Source organism: Haliotis rufescens, unplaced genomic scaffold, assembly GCF_023055435.1.
Source record: "Haliotis rufescens isolate VD_foot unplaced genomic scaffold, xgHalRufe1.0.p SCAF_7, whole genome shotgun sequence".
Lineage (NCBI taxonomy): Eukaryota > Metazoa > Mollusca > Gastropoda > Lepetellida > Haliotidae > Haliotis > Haliotis rufescens.
In genome coordinates, this window is record NW_025964361.1 from 19,756,118 (window position 1) to 19,775,364 (window position 19,247).

The 19,247-nt window shown below is 40.9% G+C and overlaps 1 protein-coding gene across 3 annotated transcripts in view; it reads right to left on the reverse strand.

Annotated features, from left to right (window-relative positions):
* Positions 1 to 3,156: 3,156 nt before the first annotated feature.
* The window catches only part of LOC124139809 (putative protocadherin beta-18), a 28,852-nt gene continuing 12,761 nt past the window's right edge, over positions 3,157 to 19,247 (reverse strand). Inside the window, exons 1-4 of one of the 3 annotated variants that reach the window (XM_046507139.2) lie at positions 18,784 to 19,141; positions 6,142 to 8,995; positions 5,440 to 5,536; positions 3,157 to 4,239 (exon numbers count right to left, since the gene is read on the reverse strand). In XM_046507139.2, coding sequence (XP_046363095.1) covers positions 3,848 to 4,239; positions 5,440 to 5,536; positions 6,142 to 8,901 — 3,249 coding nt within the window. In that variant the 5' untranslated portion in view covers positions 8,902 to 8,995; positions 18,784 to 19,141 and the 3' untranslated portion in view covers positions 3,157 to 3,847. Of the gene's footprint in view, positions 4,240 to 5,439; positions 5,537 to 6,141; positions 8,996 to 10,681; positions 10,807 to 18,783; positions 19,142 to 19,247 lie in introns of those variants that run through there. The other 2 variants (XM_046507140.2, XM_048387928.1) reach the window with 2 other exon arrangements.

The following is a 19,247-nucleotide window of genomic DNA, read 5'->3' on the forward strand; positions in this document are numbered from 1 at the left end:
GGAGAGAGAGAATTATTGTTACCTCGATGCGTTATTAGAGAAAGATATGCCGCCATATGGCAGTCGAGAAGATCGTAGAACATGGAGAATCTGACGTAATATCTATTTATCACGCCTCATTGTGTCTGGCTGAACGCTGATCGCCAGTAATTACCTATCTTAACCCTGTGACAGACACACAGAATAATTTGTTTGAATCTCACTACACAGAACATGGATATGGTACATCAATTCTCCAGTTTAAATGCATTTTCTTTATTTAAAGAAAGGACGGCATATTAGAATACCTCAGAGCAACATTGCAAAAGATGAAATTTTAGAGCCACAGACGACTGTTACTACATCCTATAAAGGTTATTATAAGAAAGGCACTCGAAACTCCAAATAGCATACCTAGCTGGTCTAATTAAACATAAGACAACATTTGAGAAAATGCAATGTGCTGTTCAGTAAAAGAAACAACACAGTTTGAAAACCACGTTACAAAGACACAAACCAATGTTGTTTTGTATGCATGTCCGAGATCGGTGGAAGGTGTTTCTGCTGTAGTGTGTACGCACTACTTGTGTCCGAGGCCACAGCCAGCATACAGTACATGTATACACATTATTAAGCTTATTTCCATACCAACGAAGTGAACGTGTTTCCAGGAAAGAAGCAATAGCTTACGATAATAGCCACTTCACTCCTTACTTGCGTTTTAAGTGTCTTTGTGTCGGACATGTAAGTGTCTTACACTTAACTGTAACACTTCAAAATATATTCATGGCCACCAGCGTTATTTCTGTAACATAGCAACCAACAGGATCGTAGAAACATGACAACTGTTGAAATATCATCCTTTGAAAATACTGCAACTAATTTATGGAATGAATATTAGATCCTACGTGTGTGATCAACGACTTAGTGGCAGTAAATCCGCAGTAACTACAATAGTGAATTTTAATTTAACAGCAACAAATATACAGAAAACTTTGCTCTACATTTAAAATGGAGTACGTCTCCTAAATGTATGTGTGGTGACATACAACCACGTCCCTACATACAGCTGCGTGCTTTAGAGGCAGTAAAAAGACAAAATGCCCAAAGTCTTTGTAAGGCGTTTAGAAGTGATGCACATGAGGAAGAGAATTTATGGATGTCAACTTCTTTATTATGAGGAACACAACGTTTCGGAGTATATGCTTACTCCTTCACCAGGTGAATGATGATGAATGAGTAAGCATATACTCCGAAACGTTGTGTTCCTCATAATAAAGAAGTTGACATCCATAAATTCTCTTCCTTAAAATACCAAAAGTTTCCTAACTTATCACAAGAGAGCATCTCCTTATTGTATCATTATTTTTCTGTTTGTTGCAGAGGCAACACCTATCTTCGTTTTGTTAACGTCGAGCTGAAGCTACTTCACCTACGATCCACATCTCTTCTGTGTTATATGCCGAGCAATGTCCGCTGTGTATAGTACCTGGTAAATGCGAGCAGCTACATTACATCAGCTTCAATATTGGAATGGTGTCACTGTTTACTAACACTTAAGTTTCATCATTGTACTATCACAAACTGACGTAATCCTACATGACAAGGGAGTAATCGACCCCTTTGTAGCTCTTTGCACGAGTGGATACGAAATTGTTTATTTCCGGTTAATTCCAAAAGTAATTTATTCCGAGTTGATGACGAGACGAAAACTGTTGACACGTGTAATTGAAGACTAAGGCTTGCTACCCGCTTACAAAACATCGAGAGAACCAGGTTAGATTGTTTCTGCCTTCTTTGCTTTACTGAATGTTTGGCAAAGTTTGTAAATTGCTTTCCAGATTCACCGTGTTTATCCGTATTCACTTGTATTAAGCTTTGTAATTTAGAAAATGGTATAACTTTCAGAATGTTTATTTTCAAAACAAAACCAGGAAACACGAGATGACCTCAACAAAAGGCTTCGGCCTAGAGCAGTGCGGTGCTCATGGCATTATGTAAGACAAATCAAATGGACAGCTTAATAGGCAGTGATTATTTCTGGGTGTCAGTTTCCACAGAGCCTAAGTCGCTAATCTTTTTATTTCTATTGGGTACACCAAACTTAGTACATTCGTCTCTGAATTGAACTATCGGTATACATACTTTCGAGATAAAAGGAAATGAGGAAACGACATAACATAAAACACATTCCTCCCAAACCACTTCCTGTGCCTTCAGCAGAAATCCGTTCTCTGTGGCTAAGCGTTAGTGGGCATTTGTCTCTCCCTAATTCTGTTATACAGTACTCATGGACTAAGTATTGTCATTAACACGTCCTATGTGCGTGTGTGATCATGGGTATACGCATGCACACACACACACACACACACACACACACTATAATAGACTGACAGTAAATATGTATAGGTGAATATGACGCTTTTGACGTTTGCTATCAGTTGATCAGGTCATATTGGCCATAGTTTATTCACACAAATACCTACTGAGACGATATACCACAAGATTGGCCTTGGTGGTTTACTTCCTCAACAACAATGTCAAACTTTCATTCATTAAAAGGCATGTGTAGGCACATTGTTGGATTTACCTATCAACTAGGAATAATGAAAAACTGTAGGTCAAAAGTCCTAGAAATTATGACAAGGAGTGATACCAGAGACTGTATATCGAAGTCTCGTTTACAAATATTTTTTCTCGTACCTAAAGGGTACACACGTAGTGAACGTCCACAAGTATGTGATGGGTGTAGCCGTACTTCAAGGTAATCGATTGTTATGACAGAAGTTAGGACAAAATTTAGCAATTCATAGACTGCTCATGTAACGTTGACAGTAACATGTTCATATGTATGTGTAATAGGCGACTATGCTTGTCGTAACAGGCGACTAACGGCATCAGTTGGTCAGGCCCGGTGACTTGGTTGATGCATGTCATCGTATCCCAATTGCGTAGATCGATGCTCATCAGTGGATTGTCTGGTCCAGACTGGATTATTTACAGACCGCCTTTAAACAACAAACAAATGCATTAGTCAGGACTAGATGTACTGTCCCATTGGCTGTGGCCAGCTGATGAAACTGCAGAGTGTGGGTGCTGTTTCTAAGTCCACTGGTTGGAGCGTAATAGTACCATTAACAAGTTCCATTATTTGTTTATAATAACAAAGGCATTCCATTACATTTAAAGACTTTATTTCTTCGAGTCTTCGGTTTTATATACATTATATACAAACACATGACATACACGTATGGCACGTACCCAGTAAGTAGCGTGCTAGCCCTAAGATGCTCTTCCGAAAATCCGGCCGGTAGTAATATTGGTGAGGATATAAGGTGGCGTATTCCCAACAATTTTCATAGTGAACGTTAGATCGTGTCAATTACACAAATAATAACAGGATACATCTTCAAATTATACTCCCATATTCCACTCTCACGTCAACTAGATTAAATATCTGACCCTCATGGGGGACATCCATGACAAACGAGACAGTGAAACAATGGTGTGCGGCATGCAGCAGTCACTGAAGTATGACATCAACAATGTCGACAACAGTCACAAATCTTTGCAAACTAAGTACGCGTGTGCACATTATATGTATACATCTGTGTAACTCGTTGGGTTGTCGTTTTTTAAGCACCTTTCGTAAAAAATTAGAACATAAATTGGCACCATTTGAAATCTTTTGATTCACGTCTTGAACAGTTTGTTCACATTGTAAATGTCTCACATTTATTATTTATTTGGCATGCAAGTATGATGTTTTACTCCACAACATCAGCACACATACATACACATCCTTTCACATTTACAAGATGACATTATGGCAATATTTGGCAGTGCGGACAATACTCTTTCAATACTCTTACACTATAACATCCTTCCCCAGAATTCTCTCCTCGAGTAAGTCTTCCTGGTTAAGTGTATAACTTCCGGATGTAGTTGTGCTGCCGTCGTCATCGTGGGACATGTTGGAAGACTGTCTACGGTATGACAACGGCCTTGAATAGTTGTTTGATCTGTCCTGGAAAGTATTGTGGCCTTGGCGCAATAAATAGTCACGTGACATGTCTCTTGGACTCTTCTTACTGGGGAAATCACGTCCCTCATGGAAACTGTTCGTGTGCAAAAACCTGACTTGATTGTGTCTGGAATTTTGAAAGTCAGGAGCCTGTTTGATCGGCAACGGGTAGCACTGGTCGAATGAGTGACTCTTACTGCCCTGAATAGGTGCGTCCCACCGTCTGAGGTGCATTTCTAGGAATACAAAAAAGACACATGTTAGTATTATCTCCAACTCTAACATAACATATTCAGTCTCACAGACTGAACAAAAAGCCATTTAGTTGATCATTAACACTATTTAACATTTTGAATGCAGTCTTAATCTTCCGAATAGCTTTCCAAGACAAAAAAACAGGAAATGCACTTTCCGAGGCTGTTTCCAGTTGACCAGCGTTTTGCCAGAACGCATCACATCACTGGCCAAGCCCCGCTGAACATGACAAAGGGCTGCCCAACTCATCTCATTATGTCTTCAGTGATAATACAGCCGGCTTTAGCCCTGAATATCTGCACCTTCATGGGAGTGGTTCAGAACTTACTGGGCTGAACACCTGGTTTGATAGCATATGCAACTAGACGAAATATGCTAACAATTTGTTGAGAAGGATAGTAACAAGAATGGTTGTATCGTATATGTTATCATATATACTGCTCATGTTTTTAAACAGAGGAAACATAGATTCAGAACAATGAATACTGTTTTGCCTAGTTTCTACTTGGGACAACAGCCAGGTTAGAAAGGTGTATTGGTGTATTGCATGAGGTTACCCACATATATCACGTTACCATCGACTGTCCTTCATGTATTGAACCCAACTGTGTGATACAGCACAGACAAATCAGCTATAATTACTGGGCTTGTTGACACTGTCACAAAAGAAAAACGCTACTTCCATGAATAGGAGTCACCGATGACTGGGATAACATCAACTGTGGTGAGCCTTTCTCTAAAGCCAAAAGCTCTCTATTGTGGCGATATACCAACACGTGTTGCCTGGACAAGCTTTTCAATAAACTAACCCAATGTGAAGAAAAGAAGAAACATTTCTGTTGATGGTCTGTAATTACTGTAACGATATAGCACATTAAGCATATGCCACATTCCGATAACTTATTTCAAATACAAAAGGAAAGCTCAGCAGTCGATTCTATCTGTACGTGTGTCTCAGTGATGACACATAATACGCGGCGTTCCTGTGATTGGTGGTGTGTTCGGGATTAAACTTTCCTAGGAAGAAGCCAGCCCTCTGTTGTTAACGTGATGTTGATGGTAATAAACAAAACTGACCCATGGATAAAAAAAAATCCCAGTCCTAAACATGCCTCAAGATCATTACACTCATTAAAAACCACCCACTATTATTTCAAATTGTGTACATTCAAGAAGCTTACTTTTATCTGTCTGGATGTTCACTTCTTCCTCACTGCCGCCTCTGCCGCTGTCGCTAGGAATTGTTTCCCCGGAGGTATCGCTATGAACGTCATCCAGCTGCAAATTAAATATACTTAATAAATAACTGTTCTCTAACATATCAACAAAGTCATTAACTCAACACAATGTAGTACAAAGATTCAAATTCCAAGTTTACCCATTATCAGTGGCGCATGCTTCATAATGACGACATGAGTAAACATTCCATGTATCCAGGGTATTGTGGAAGTGAATGGACAAAGGAGCGCAAGAGCTATCATACAATAGATTAGTAGCACAGGAGACAATATACCAGGGGTCAGAGATAGTAATGAACGTTTGATGAGAGGGTAAACAAACTACTATCACAAAAAGGAAACCAAGACGATCAGTGGACCCTCGAAAAATTATTCGTTATTATTATTATTATTACTTTTATTATTGTTGTTATTGTTATTGTAAGTATTAATTTTATCCTCATGGTGTTCAAATCATATCGGAATGTATGAAATGGCTGGTTACCTTCTCTTTGGCAGCCTATTTAGACACAACACTCAAACTTTGCAAAGTTGATATATTGATATGCGAAATTTATAGCGTGTAATCATTGCAAAACCGATTAAATTCAAGGTAATCTACATCTTCGTATATCATGACTATTGTATGGAGTGGATTGTGCTTACTTGGAGTATTTTATCACCCTCGTCCATGAATGTCAGTCTGGCGTTGGTGAAGATGATGTCTCGAGGTTTGGAGTCAAGGCTGTCATCAATGCTGAAGCTAACTTCCTTCTTTTTGGACGACTGGTCGGCTTGCTTGGCTTGTTTCTGTTGGCCGCTATGGACTCCATTGAATGGGGTTATCCGTCCACAGTCGACCGTGCCCCCTGAAGACAACTGCACAACCTCGGATTGAGCTGTGGCGGGGACTTTAACAGCCGCAACGAGGCCGTTGAATTTAGAAGTGTTTGTTGATAATGATGATGATTTCCGTCGGTCAGTCCTGAGCACAAAGCAGATGGCAGCAATGATGATGATGGACAGAATAATAGTTGCCGCGGCAACAACAGCAGCGATGATGACGTACTTGTCACTTCTAGTGTGCACTGGTGTGAGTATACTGGTGTTGTTGTCAAACTCGACATCAATAATAAGGTGAGTTTCAGTCTTCAGTTGAGGAGTTCCTGAATCGTGCACAGTAATTGTCAGATCGTACACATTGTTGTTCTGTAGCTTCCACGTGTTGGCAACCTTGGTCTCACCAGTGCCAATGTCTATGGAGAAAGCATCGTCGGCGTTGCCGCTTGATATAACAAAATTTAGAGTCGAATTTTCACCAAAGTCGGAATCGTATGCAACAATCTTACCAATGACGGAGTCTCTTTCCGGGGCCCTGGAAATGAAGACCGTGTGATTGACAGTCGTGGGGAACAGAATTGATGGGACGTTGTCATTCACATCCAGCACTGTTATTGACACTTCTGAAGAGTTTGTCTTGGGTGGAGAGCCCTTGTCCCGTGCTAACACTGTGAAGATGTATCTACTCTTAACTTCTCGATCTAAGGACTCTTCGGCAATCACTGTTCCATTCAACAACACCTTAAAAGGAATCATACCATCTGGAGACTCGGCTATGAAGTATTCAATCTCACCATTAAGGCCAGCATCAAGGTCTGTAGCGGTGATATTTCCTACGATTATGTTAGCGTTCATGTTCTCTACAACACGGAACTGGAACAGCTGGTGAGTAAAGGCTGGGAATTCGTCGTTGATGTCACTGATGTTCAGCGTCACCTCCGTCGTACCTGTCTTGGCTACCATACCCTGGTCGATGGCGAGGACATGGAACTTTATCACGGGTGTCACCTCTCTGTCAAACTTCCTGTTAGTTGTAATGATGCCGGAATCGTATTGGATTCTGAAGGATGGTTTCTGCGTATCTTCTACAACGAAATATCGCAGTCGGGCATTGTCCCCTTGGTCAGCATCATAGGCTGACACATGCAGTACGGAGTATCCAATTGGACTGTTTTCCGGAATAGACACGTTGTATTGTCTTCGCTGGAACTGGGGTGTGTTGTCATTAACGTCTGTAACATACATCTGGAAAAAGGCTGCCCCAGACAGTGGAGGGTCCCCTTTATCCTGACACACGACACTCATGTTGTACGAATACCTGGATTCACGGTCAAGAACAGTGTTCACTAATACCTTGTATCCCTTCCTGCCAGACAGAGGCTCCAGCGAAAATGCAGTGCTGGAGATGTTACAAACGACGTCCCCGTTCTCACCAGTATCTGAGTCCTCTACCTCTACATACGCCACAAAGAAGCCCATCCCTGCAGCCTCCGAAACAGTGTTTCCTGACGTCAGGGTGTTGATCGTCACATGTGGAGGGTTGTTCCCCGAGTCAAGCACTGTAACAGTGACCACTATCTGTGTCATGAGTGAACGGTCACCACTGTCTAAAGCCTCCACGATCAAGTGATAGGGTGTGTCGGGCTCATACTCGAGTTTACCGGCCACTCTTATTACTCCAGTAGTTGGGTCTATAGAGAACAGAGACTGCAACTTTGCTGACTGTAAGTTACTGAATTGGTATCTCACTTCGCTATTGCTACCCAAATCCGGGTCAGTCGCTAACACAACAAGGACTGTTGAATTGATGGCGGCGTCCTCCTTCACCATGACATCGTAGGACGAGTTTTGAAATCGCGGAGGGTTGTCGTTTTCGTCGATGACGTTGATTGTAACCGCGAGAGTTCCTGTTTTAGGTGGGGAGCCACCGTCAGATGCAATGATGTTGAAAAAGTACTGATCTTTAAATTCACGGTCAAGCGACTTTCCAAGGAGAAGATTTATCACCGAGCTGCCATCAAGGTTCTTTGTCGTGGTCAGTGAAAACATGTTTTCCAGTTGCGACAACTCATATTTCTGAATGGTGTTATTAAGTTGTGAGTCTCTGTCGACAGCACCGCTTATTTTTAACACTGTACCGACGCTGGCTAATTCTGAGACATCGAGTGTCACCTCTGTTGCGGGGAAAGTTGGGGCGTTGTCGTTGATATCCTCCACGTAAACGTGCACAGTGGCAATATTGGAAAACGCGCGAGAATGAACAGCGACATCAAACTCAACGCGACATGCGTCGGTGAAGTCGCACAGAGCTTCACGGTCGATGCGACCTTGGATGTATAGTTTTCCAGAATCAGGGTCGATGCGAAACAGTTTACCAGGGTGACTGTCTTTGTTCAAAATCCCAAACTTTAAAGTCTGTTTCTCCGGCTGTGAAAGGTTCTTGAACATAGCACTACTATCAGACACGTTTCCTATGTAAGTATCACGCTTGATTTCTTCCGGTATTCTCAACACTAGGTCTGGAGTTTGTCCCAGACAGTGTCCACATAGGACTGTCAGCAAGACGACGACACCAACCCTCTGCATAATGATCTTCTCTTATGACACTTGGATCCTCTCCTTCACGTCAAACATCCATCACAGCACGGCGTCTCAACACACAATGTTGCCACTGGACTTACTGAAAAGGGAATAAAAGATACAGTTTAAATCTTTTACGCATGTGCATAATACCTACAACGATTTTATATGACGTTGTTCATAAATGACATGAATACTGACATATTATCTGTTAAATAACATATTACCCGATTATATACATTCCGCTTAACAACGACGGGAGGTATTCAAAAGCATTCAGTTATCACATGAAGATCGCATCGCATGTCAGTGGTCAGGGTGATGTAGGACCACAAGTAGTGGGGAAGCTTGTAACCTTGTACAGTAATTGCGTAAATGCGTTTCAATTAATATTGCAATAGTTTTTTTATAAGGAATTTACGCATGTTTACGTTGGATATCAATGTACTGTGTTTCAATGTGCTGTGTTTACTGTGTTTCGGGACTGCTGGGATTAGCCATTGTTATTAAGTATACATCAGATTGTATCCACTGACAAGAATATACAGCCTTTCGGGTTGTATCGATTGCTAGAGATAAAGAAAACGTAGCGTGTTAAGTCTAACGCAGATATTCAGAGATCATATCGGCACTTGATACTTGGCACAATTATCAGATACACAAAGGTTGGCAAGAACGATACAACATATACTGGACAAATGTCCTCCAACACAAATTAAAAAACATGAAAAGACTAACAGAAAAACCAACATCAGACAACCCTCTGATCAGAGACAGCTAACTACAATGGGGATAATCAAACGTACAAATGGCGTTCGTATAACGAATGTCGTCTTTAGCTGCACAGTGGGGGCAAGGGAGCAAGGCCAGGGCTGAATACAAAGGCTCGTTATTTGGCGACATTAGGGTCGTGATCTTTGCAATAAAAGTTGGTGGAAAAATTAACGACTTTGACAGTGTGTTAGAGTGAAACGGTGCTATTCAAAACACCTCAGTCAATTGATGTACAAATAAATGGACCGTGAAAGTACGAGATACTAAAACAGCTAATAAATAGTAACGACCCACAATAAGGATCCATATGCGAAATCAGTCAGAAAAAGAGATCAATGTTAAGAAAATTGTTAACAGTGGAACTTGGTTGTTCATATGGCAACGTGGTTATGTTAAAATACTTCCATATATACGCATGGCAAGATGCATAGTAATGCATGTAAATATGTAGAGTTTCCATGAGCACAAGGAACAGCGGGCTCTTTCCGACACATCAAACACTGAATACGCCATCACTGATCGGAGGATTTACGAGGAAATGGTGAGGTTATACATTGTAGACAAATGATATGGCAGGGGAACAGATGTGAATATGCAAACGTTCGCGACCAGATGTTCAATTTTGTAAAACATTTATATATAATATGAGGTCCAAAGATACGTATCGTGTCAGTGGCCATTACTTGGACTACTGTTACGTGAAAGTACCTGGTTCATATTCATTACAAGTGTAGCATATTAGCCCGCAAATACAGATTGAAAACATTCTTCAAAGATCTATGAGAAATTATCTAAGTGTCAAACCATGCAGGCTAATCTTTTGAAATAATATTTTCCAGTAGAGAATAACAGTAATATTTTACAAACTAATACAGAATACAAATATTCAAGAAAAAAACGTTTACCAATATATACATATTGTATATACAAACACTGTACGATAGCCCAAAATCGAAAATCATATGGAATAAATTGTTTTAAAATGTGGCGTTCACTACTCGTATTGACTCACTGAGACACAAGGTATATCCACTGGTTCTGTGACGGAGGTGTAGCCTGCCAATGAGCCTGTGTACTGTCCCCGCTAGCCACTAGTCATGTACACTGAGACAGGGGAGATAATAAATACACGGCCACTCACACAGGACACGGAGTACGTAACTGTCCTTATAGCCTGGGACCGGGAGGATATGTCAGTCTGGGAGGACAAGCCCCACATACATCAATATAAATGTCATATTGTTTCACGTAAAAAGTAATAGCTTCAGGAAAAATGAAGCGATGGTAGTCATCAGCCGTGTGGAGAATGAGTAATCGGGATTTGTGGGTGAGTCTTCTCTAGCCCGGGGATATACAGTAGTATTAACAATAGGTACGGGAAACAGCAACGGCACTGTCCTATCAAACCTCTGATTTGTAGAATGTCCTAGTTACAACCATGTCGGTCGCTTCTGTGGCTTCGTGGGTAGAGGAGAGGCCGGACGTTTGATGCCAGGACGCGCCATACCAACTTGTCACCCCGCCTGGCGCTCGGCATAAGGGGACACACACTATACAGTGCAACGACGTTGAACTCCATTTCGCCTCACCCACATGCATGTCCTGCCAGGCAAGGTATGCTGTCTTTCTTGGTTCCCGAAAACACGAGGCAATGTATAAGACACACGTCCGTACTGGCGATAAAGCTTACAGCTACTCTCTTACTCAGTCATAGATGAAATGTGTCAAGATAAAACTGATTTCAAACAATTTCAATAATCAACGACACACCACCACTCAAGATTCAGGAGAGGTGACTCTTCACAAATTCGCGGAATATATTTATTTTATGGAAAAAAAACACAATCTAGAAGCGTATACAAAAGCAAGTCTAGCCAGCTCCAGTTAGCTCTATTCAACAATAATGAAATCAGCATTGGGACATTTGTTTATTTTTAGAATCAAGAAGGATATTGTGTAATATAAGATTTCATAGACTAAATGTTAGTCTGTGGTACCTTTGTGGTCAAAGCCTACTTTAAGCAAAGGTGACGGAGATTCACTCAGTTTTTTTATTCAGCTATATTTGTTTATAACATGGATGATATATCGGTGTGTGATCTCTGCTGATAATATATACATGATGCTGACTGATTCAAACACAATTTTCACATGAAACATGACATGAGTGATTCAGTCGTCAATATTGCCTACACGCCAAGTAGTAGATTTATAGCGGGGGTAACAAGTGACAGCCGTCAGTCAGCGCGTCATCACTGTACAGTGACATGGAGCGCCGGCAACCGTGTGACGTCACCACACGTACAGTAGGCTAACAATTTACTAATATTATATAATTTAGTATAGAATATATAAAATAATTAAGATATCGCGAAAATGAACTTGGATGTAAGAGCGAGAACACAAAGTATTTCCGTAAAATTGAACAAATCATATAACAAATGTGCAACGGCAATTGACATGTTAATCCTACATAATCCAATATAAAAATGCCACAGCAACTTCTGTATACTTAATTGTGCATACCTCACTCAATAAAATACAATGTCCCCTGAATGCTTCTTCACGCCTCCAACAAAAGCTTTGTTCAAATACATGAAGTATAATAGCCGAATAAAACCATTGGCCGGTTGGCGGATGAACATATGGACAAGTTGCTGTTATCACCGACATATAGTAAGAGGCACACGCACTTGTACCCAAGTCCTCGATGAGATGAGTTTTCTAACTTACGTGTACGCCGTGTATGTCAATACAATTTATCAGGAAGTCAACATTCTGTGTCATCTAATGTAAAAATCTTCTTGATTTTTTAGTGTATAATATAATTCAAGAAAAACAACAAACGTAAAGAAAGTGTTTGACTGAATTCAGTGATATCATCACATAAGTTAGCAATAGAAATAGGATCTCGATATAGCTGTCAACTATCAGAGTGGTAATATGTTACTTTACGGTTGCCTCAAAAATAATAAGGAAAATCATTTGGCTGTAGTCTTGCGTTTCCAACATTTTACAACATCTATAAAATGTAAATACACGACAACTATGTTTTGACTACACAGCCATTATTCACCACATGTAGTGCAAGTATGAAGAAAATGACTCTGACATACCACAACAGAATCGCCAGTTTTCTTTTCGAAATTCATTATGGGTAGTGGGACATGTGTTGTGTCTCATGTTAAACACATGGCGGATAAACACGACATGAAGAATCACACATGTTCTTGGGCCACCAGTAATACCGCGACGTTGTAATATTCCATTCTTAGTTCAAAGTCAAAGACTTGGCGTGTTTCAGTTTGGGGCTACTTCATGTGTCATTTTACAGACAAATGACCATATGGCAACAAGGAGGGACTATGAGAATAGTGACTTACCTTGGTAGGATGGATGTATATATCCGATGAGACTAGTTAATGTGGTCTGGCGTACACATGTGTGAATTGAGTGACCACGGCCGGTAGTGACCTGCCTATACCCCGGCCACGTAATGGTTGCACTCACAACGCTCAAATTATCGTACAAACTATCTGTATGCTCCAATTACCACATGGTCACTTGAGATCAAGCAGAGACAAACAACGGCTTAGACAACCATATCTGACCACTCAGTGACTCTTGACCACGCGGCTCTCTTGGTCCCGCCCCATTTTGGTCCGCATCCTTAATCCCCTTGTTCAAAGCAGGTTGTTTTCTTAGGCCAATGCCATTGTTGACCATGTGACCACGGAGAGAACGGAGGGTTTCTATTGTGTTTAGCACAGAAAAAAGTCGCGTCAACTACATGATCGAAAAAACACTTTGGAGAAACTTCTAGGCGTTTAAATAAATGCATTTTCCTGCATTCATCTCCAAAATAATAATATTAATAATAATTTGCCAAACTCTCTTTTGCAGTTAACGTTTAATGTGATGTTACTGTTTTGTCAGCCCAGTCATAATTATTTGTATTAACATAAGGGCACTGGTATTATTAATAACTAATAATGACAACGTTCAAACTCTTTTTGAATGACAAAACTATCTGAAACGCACATAACTTTGCTACCAAACATTCACACCTACACACAATGTTATTTCAGTTAGTTGCAATGTATATATAAGATAATCGGTAGAGGCAAGTGTGTACATAACCACTACTGCAATCTACCCTCCTTCCTAGTTTGCCACTGTGTCCACCCCGAGAGGCATCTATATTAATCAAACCTTTAGTCAAAACTTTGCATTCGGGCTTTAAGTAAACTGCTACATTGATAAATGTGGAACTAAAACTGACGTTCGCGTTGCTCTATGTTAGATATGGTGAAACTTGGACTGGCAGATCGCAATCATAGCGTAGGAAGTGAGAAACCTACTCAATACACGACCCCCTACTTGATAGTTGAAGTGATATTGGTAAGACCTACTCGACTTTACTCTGTGACATCTAGACGCCGATATTCAAAATACAATAAATTAAATTAAATTGAAATTGTTATTGGTAAAGACAAAGTATTATCACATGTTTCCATATATATCCTCCACATGCTGAGCGAGGTCTGTGTATAGCACATGTCAGACTGTTTACCCGCTCCCCGGGGCACGGGCACTGCAATCCCAAGCCAACAGTCTATAAACAGTCATTGCACAACAGATTTCTGTCAGACATGTCCATAAACACCAGTACAGACAGCGCCACCCATATATCGTAGATGGATAAAACTGCTGGACTGACATAACTGTAACAAATCGTTGATGCTGACGTTTTACACAGGGAAATATGTGTCTGACTGGACATGATGCTATCAAGCAATGACTGTTACTATCATAACAGCACTGTCAAATATGCTACTGTGATATACCTTCCATCTCTGCAGAAACTGGTAGTCTGTTTACGAGTTTGACACAACTAGGTTCAGCTTATAATGTGTTTGATATTAACTACCATATAATTAGAAGGGTCCCCATCCGATAGTCCCTACATCACAGGGCGGGGGGAGAGAGGTATCATAACTGACACTGAGGAACTTTGACACACTGTGAAATGGTTGTTTGATATATGCTTTAGCTTACACCTTTGTTGAAAGTTATTGTGAAACATCGTTGCTGAAAGAACCTCTTATCATATGATATTCATAATCGTAACCGAAATATTCCATTGTGTCAATGTCTCATCTCATGGCAGTGTCCACAGTTGTCGATGAAGTGCCAATTCATACCCATCAAGAAACTACATGGCTTAGCATATGAAACACTATTTACTTATTTTTGTCATTGTCTAACTGAGAAAATCCTTTTGAAATAATGTCTGGTTTAGAATTATTGACGGACTATCATTCAAGATTTGTTGCCTCAGTCCTCCAAATGTCCAGGCGCCGCGTGGATTCCGAGGTAGAACATCCCATGCTTTTAGTAAGAACCAACTGTAAGGGATCGAGTGTAGCCAGGCTCGTTGGCTGAGTATAGGTCGCTGTGATGTGGTTGGAATAATGCGGCGTTAAACAACATTCACTCACTCTCATAATCTTTCATTCGAGGAAGTGCAATTAATTTTTTTTCCATTCGTGACTGATAGCCTCTGTGAAAGCACAACCCTACGTTTTCTTGTCATGTGATGTAGTTGTAAAGTGGCACTCGATGTAAAACTATACTCAGTTTCATTTTGGAAACCTAACATCTTACGTTATTATTACCCGCTGACTGACTGACTGATATAGGAGATTTAACGTGCGCTTTCCGACTGTAGCGTATTTCGCACACGGGCCTGGCCGGACCATTTAGTGTATTCCGAAAAGGGTGAAAGTGGTGTGTGCAACCCAAGAGGGGGCTTTTAGGGGTTGCTTATATTGAATTTTTGGAATTTTTAAATTTGGAATAAATGCCGAGGTGGGTGGAGGATCAAGGATATTACCCGCATTAAACTAGGAATTTTAAACAATACCGTTTCTATCCACACGTATTTCCCAGGGCAAGACAGCTAGGTTAGGTCGCAGAATCTGAAAATATTTGACATTTCACACCACTAGCGATCAGAATAGTAGCACCTTAGTATACAATATGTTCTCCTATGGCTGAGAGAAATGGTTGATATCGAAAACAAAGTGTCTATACGTCGCCACACGGTGCCCTGTCATAAGGACATGACACGAGTCCAGTCTGCCAGCTATCTCAAGTGCCCCTTTTAGATATAGCACGAGCCCCTTCTACGTGCCTGCCTCAATGGTTGCTTATCTTTGTCTTTCACTGCGCTCAACTACTGGGTAAATGTTTTTCACATTAAAGGGATATCATTGGCCGTTGGTGGACGCCAGGTGTGCTGCATTGCTATCGCTCAAATACTAATCTTGCTAGTTTGCAAACAGCGCCGCAAGAAGTGTGACTTGAAATCTATAAGTGATAGTATTCTATTACCTGGCCGGGTGATAATCAGTTTGTCTTCTGGAAATTAACTCTTGGATATAGTTCGAATGGACGCATATCGTGGAGAGAAACTAGAAATCTATCCCCTGTAGTATTTCGAACGACTCATTGTGAAACTGAGTAAAACTGAGTCATTGTTGTGTAAATAAACCTGATATGATTGAATATTTTGAAAAGGATGAGCCTCATAAACTAGATCTTCGTTGTTACATTTCTTAAAAATTGAAAGTGATATTTTCCCCTTGTATACCCGTGGTTATTATGCAGCGGAGATGGACTGCAATCCCTACTACTTGTCACCAACGCACAATCAGACCTGTCAATAACCACATTGAAATGTATTCCCATATCAATCAGACAGGCTGCTGTAATCTCCGTCATCCACGGTAGCTCTTTGATGTTGGTCATACTAATCAGCACCGGGCTGGTCAAACCTTCCCTATACTAATCACTGGTCAAACCATCCCTATACTAATCATTGGTCAAGCCATTTCCCCTCCTATTGTGGCTCCCGTATGACCTGCAGGTGTTGTTCTCAGTCACAGTGAACACGCATTATTTCTGCAGCTAATCGCAATGCACTTCTTAGTTGCCATATAATTACAACAGAGAGAGAAATACGTGTATTAAAGGACGTGTGGACTTTAGCAGTGTGTGATCTACTTGGGAATTTTTAACAAGTAGTTTCCCGACTGTGTATTTGATGGTGTACCCTTTTATAACACATCGTCGTATCTATATCCTGCCCCACTTAGATGCTGGATGTATGTTCTCGTGCGATCACGTGACAGCTCCCTCTTTGATCCGTCCTCCCAATCCCTCACCTGTCAGCCAATCTATCACATTAAAGATGGGGGTAATCCCAGGTAAATATACGCTACGCTCTCCATACACGGGTCAATGAATCACCCCTACCACGACGACGTACGGTACTGCACAGAGGTGAGTGGAATTACCTTTTTTCGTCAGCAACAGCAAGTATAAGAATTTGAAATAAAGTCTTATGTTGAATGATTAACGTTTGTGGCGTCTACTGCTGTTCTCGGTGACTTTGGTCAAGCAGTGTCTGGGGGTACTGCCACTATTTCACAGCAAGTCCATTCAGACGACTTCAAAACCTGCGTCGTGTGAAAACATAGATGTCCCGGGGGTCCATAACCTCCTCTCCCGACAGACATGGGAATAGAGACATTATTACCTGTGTCAGTAATCTAAGCAGGGCCCTTACAGAATAGGCTTCGGCATTCCCGAGGGTGTAACTCCAATGTCAATTTCTACATCAGCGAAGTATTTTTCACCTTAATGAAGCAATAGCGTTGATCTCTCAAGTACACATAACGACAATGAGGGAAGATATTTCCCCAGATTTTGTTTCTGTAGTCTGTGAAGTTGATCCCCAACCCTCCCACATAATCCCCTAGTACTTGGTAATGCGATACAAAAGTCCTCTGATGAGTAACTCCGAGTCTTGATTTACTGACGGGACCTGACCTGGAGCTGTCATTCATTTTCGGACAGAAGACTGACCAAAAGGACAATACAGGGATTCATTCCATTGTCAACGGGGATCATAGGCTTTAACTTCAGAATTAAGCACTGTTATTTAAATCAATTTATCAAATGTGGCACCTTTACTACACCATGGGGACAAATCTTGCTACTAAGAAGTATCTACTGGAAATATTCCGTATACAGGTATTGTTGAACATACCCTTATAAGGAAGGTCACGTTCGTGTTTTCTTTCCCGAATGCAATGTTCATAACTTGAGCCATCTGTTTAGATTGACACACTTCCGTGTTTTAACACCAGCTCAAATAGACAGATCCAGCTACACAACATAAACAACTCTTTGAACAAACGAATGCAGATGAAAAGTTTCGTAATATGTCTTCTCCAAACATGAGATATTAAAGTTGGCATGCTGCTCCCGGATCACTGGGTGCAGTTTCACCTGAGTCGTGGAGAGATATTCTTACATTAAATAAAGCCCGTCTGACTTGAATGAAAACACACGGACATGCCTTCTAGTCGATGTGAAATGAACACATCCGTTGAGAAGAATATTCCTTCATCGCAGCAAAGTAAACACATTTATGTTAGATTGGGGATTATTAGGCGGATGTTATTATCATGCAGACCTCGCTCCGGAGCCTCGGCCACTGGGAGTAGCAATAATAAATGCGTACACGAGGAAAAGTATGTATGTAGCTTCCGCCCATATTGACTTCCATTGTCAGTTCCACATCCATGTTGTCAGTGTGAATGACAGATATATGTGTAAACTGACTGTGAGAGGAAAGTGTTATTAATCAAATTAGTACATTTAAAATCCTTTAAATGAAATACACGCTTTCACAGCATTCTATTCGCACTCTTATTATACAAAAGTAGAGGTTTCTAAAGAAAATTACATCCCATACAGGTAACCTCTACTTGTATATGTAACAATAAGCACCTCACAGACATCAATATTACTATAACGTAGAGCATATACCTAATGTCATTCTTTTTCAAAGGAGAATATCTTAAGCTTACCCAAACGCGAGTATTGTTAATTATATGTGTTAACTGTGTTGTGATCATCAGATGAGTGTCGACTGTCTCTGCAAGAGATACATGCCTACTTCTAAAACATGTCACGAAGATCCCGAGTTGTATTCCTACTAATGACACATCCCGCTAACGTTTAAATAAATGTTGTACTTACTGATGAATTATAGCGTCCGTGACGAAAGGCAAACTGTCCGTGACTTCCACCTGGGTATATGTCCAGCGGCTGCAATACAATCCGGCGTCCTGCCACAACCAGTGTAGCCGTCTATGTCCAAGTAAACGACTCGGCCAGTGCCGGCACAAGATATGTTTGATATCACAATATTTGTAGGAAAACAGCAAGCGGGAAAAGTAAACACCGCGTCTGTCTGATTACTGCACCATCCAACTGAAGGCCAACAGGCAAGTGGTTATTGACTTGGAGAAGGTCTCCTTTAAGCTAATAAATTCCCTGTGGTGTCAACACAGCAACATGCACGCCTAATCTGTCAATAAATTAGAATAAAAGGCTCTCCTGATTTCTAAAAATGTGCGAAAACTTTCTCCTTCCACACCGACCACCCATCAGCGAGAGGTCCGGCTGTCACTTATATTTCAATAACGGTGTAATTCGCGGTC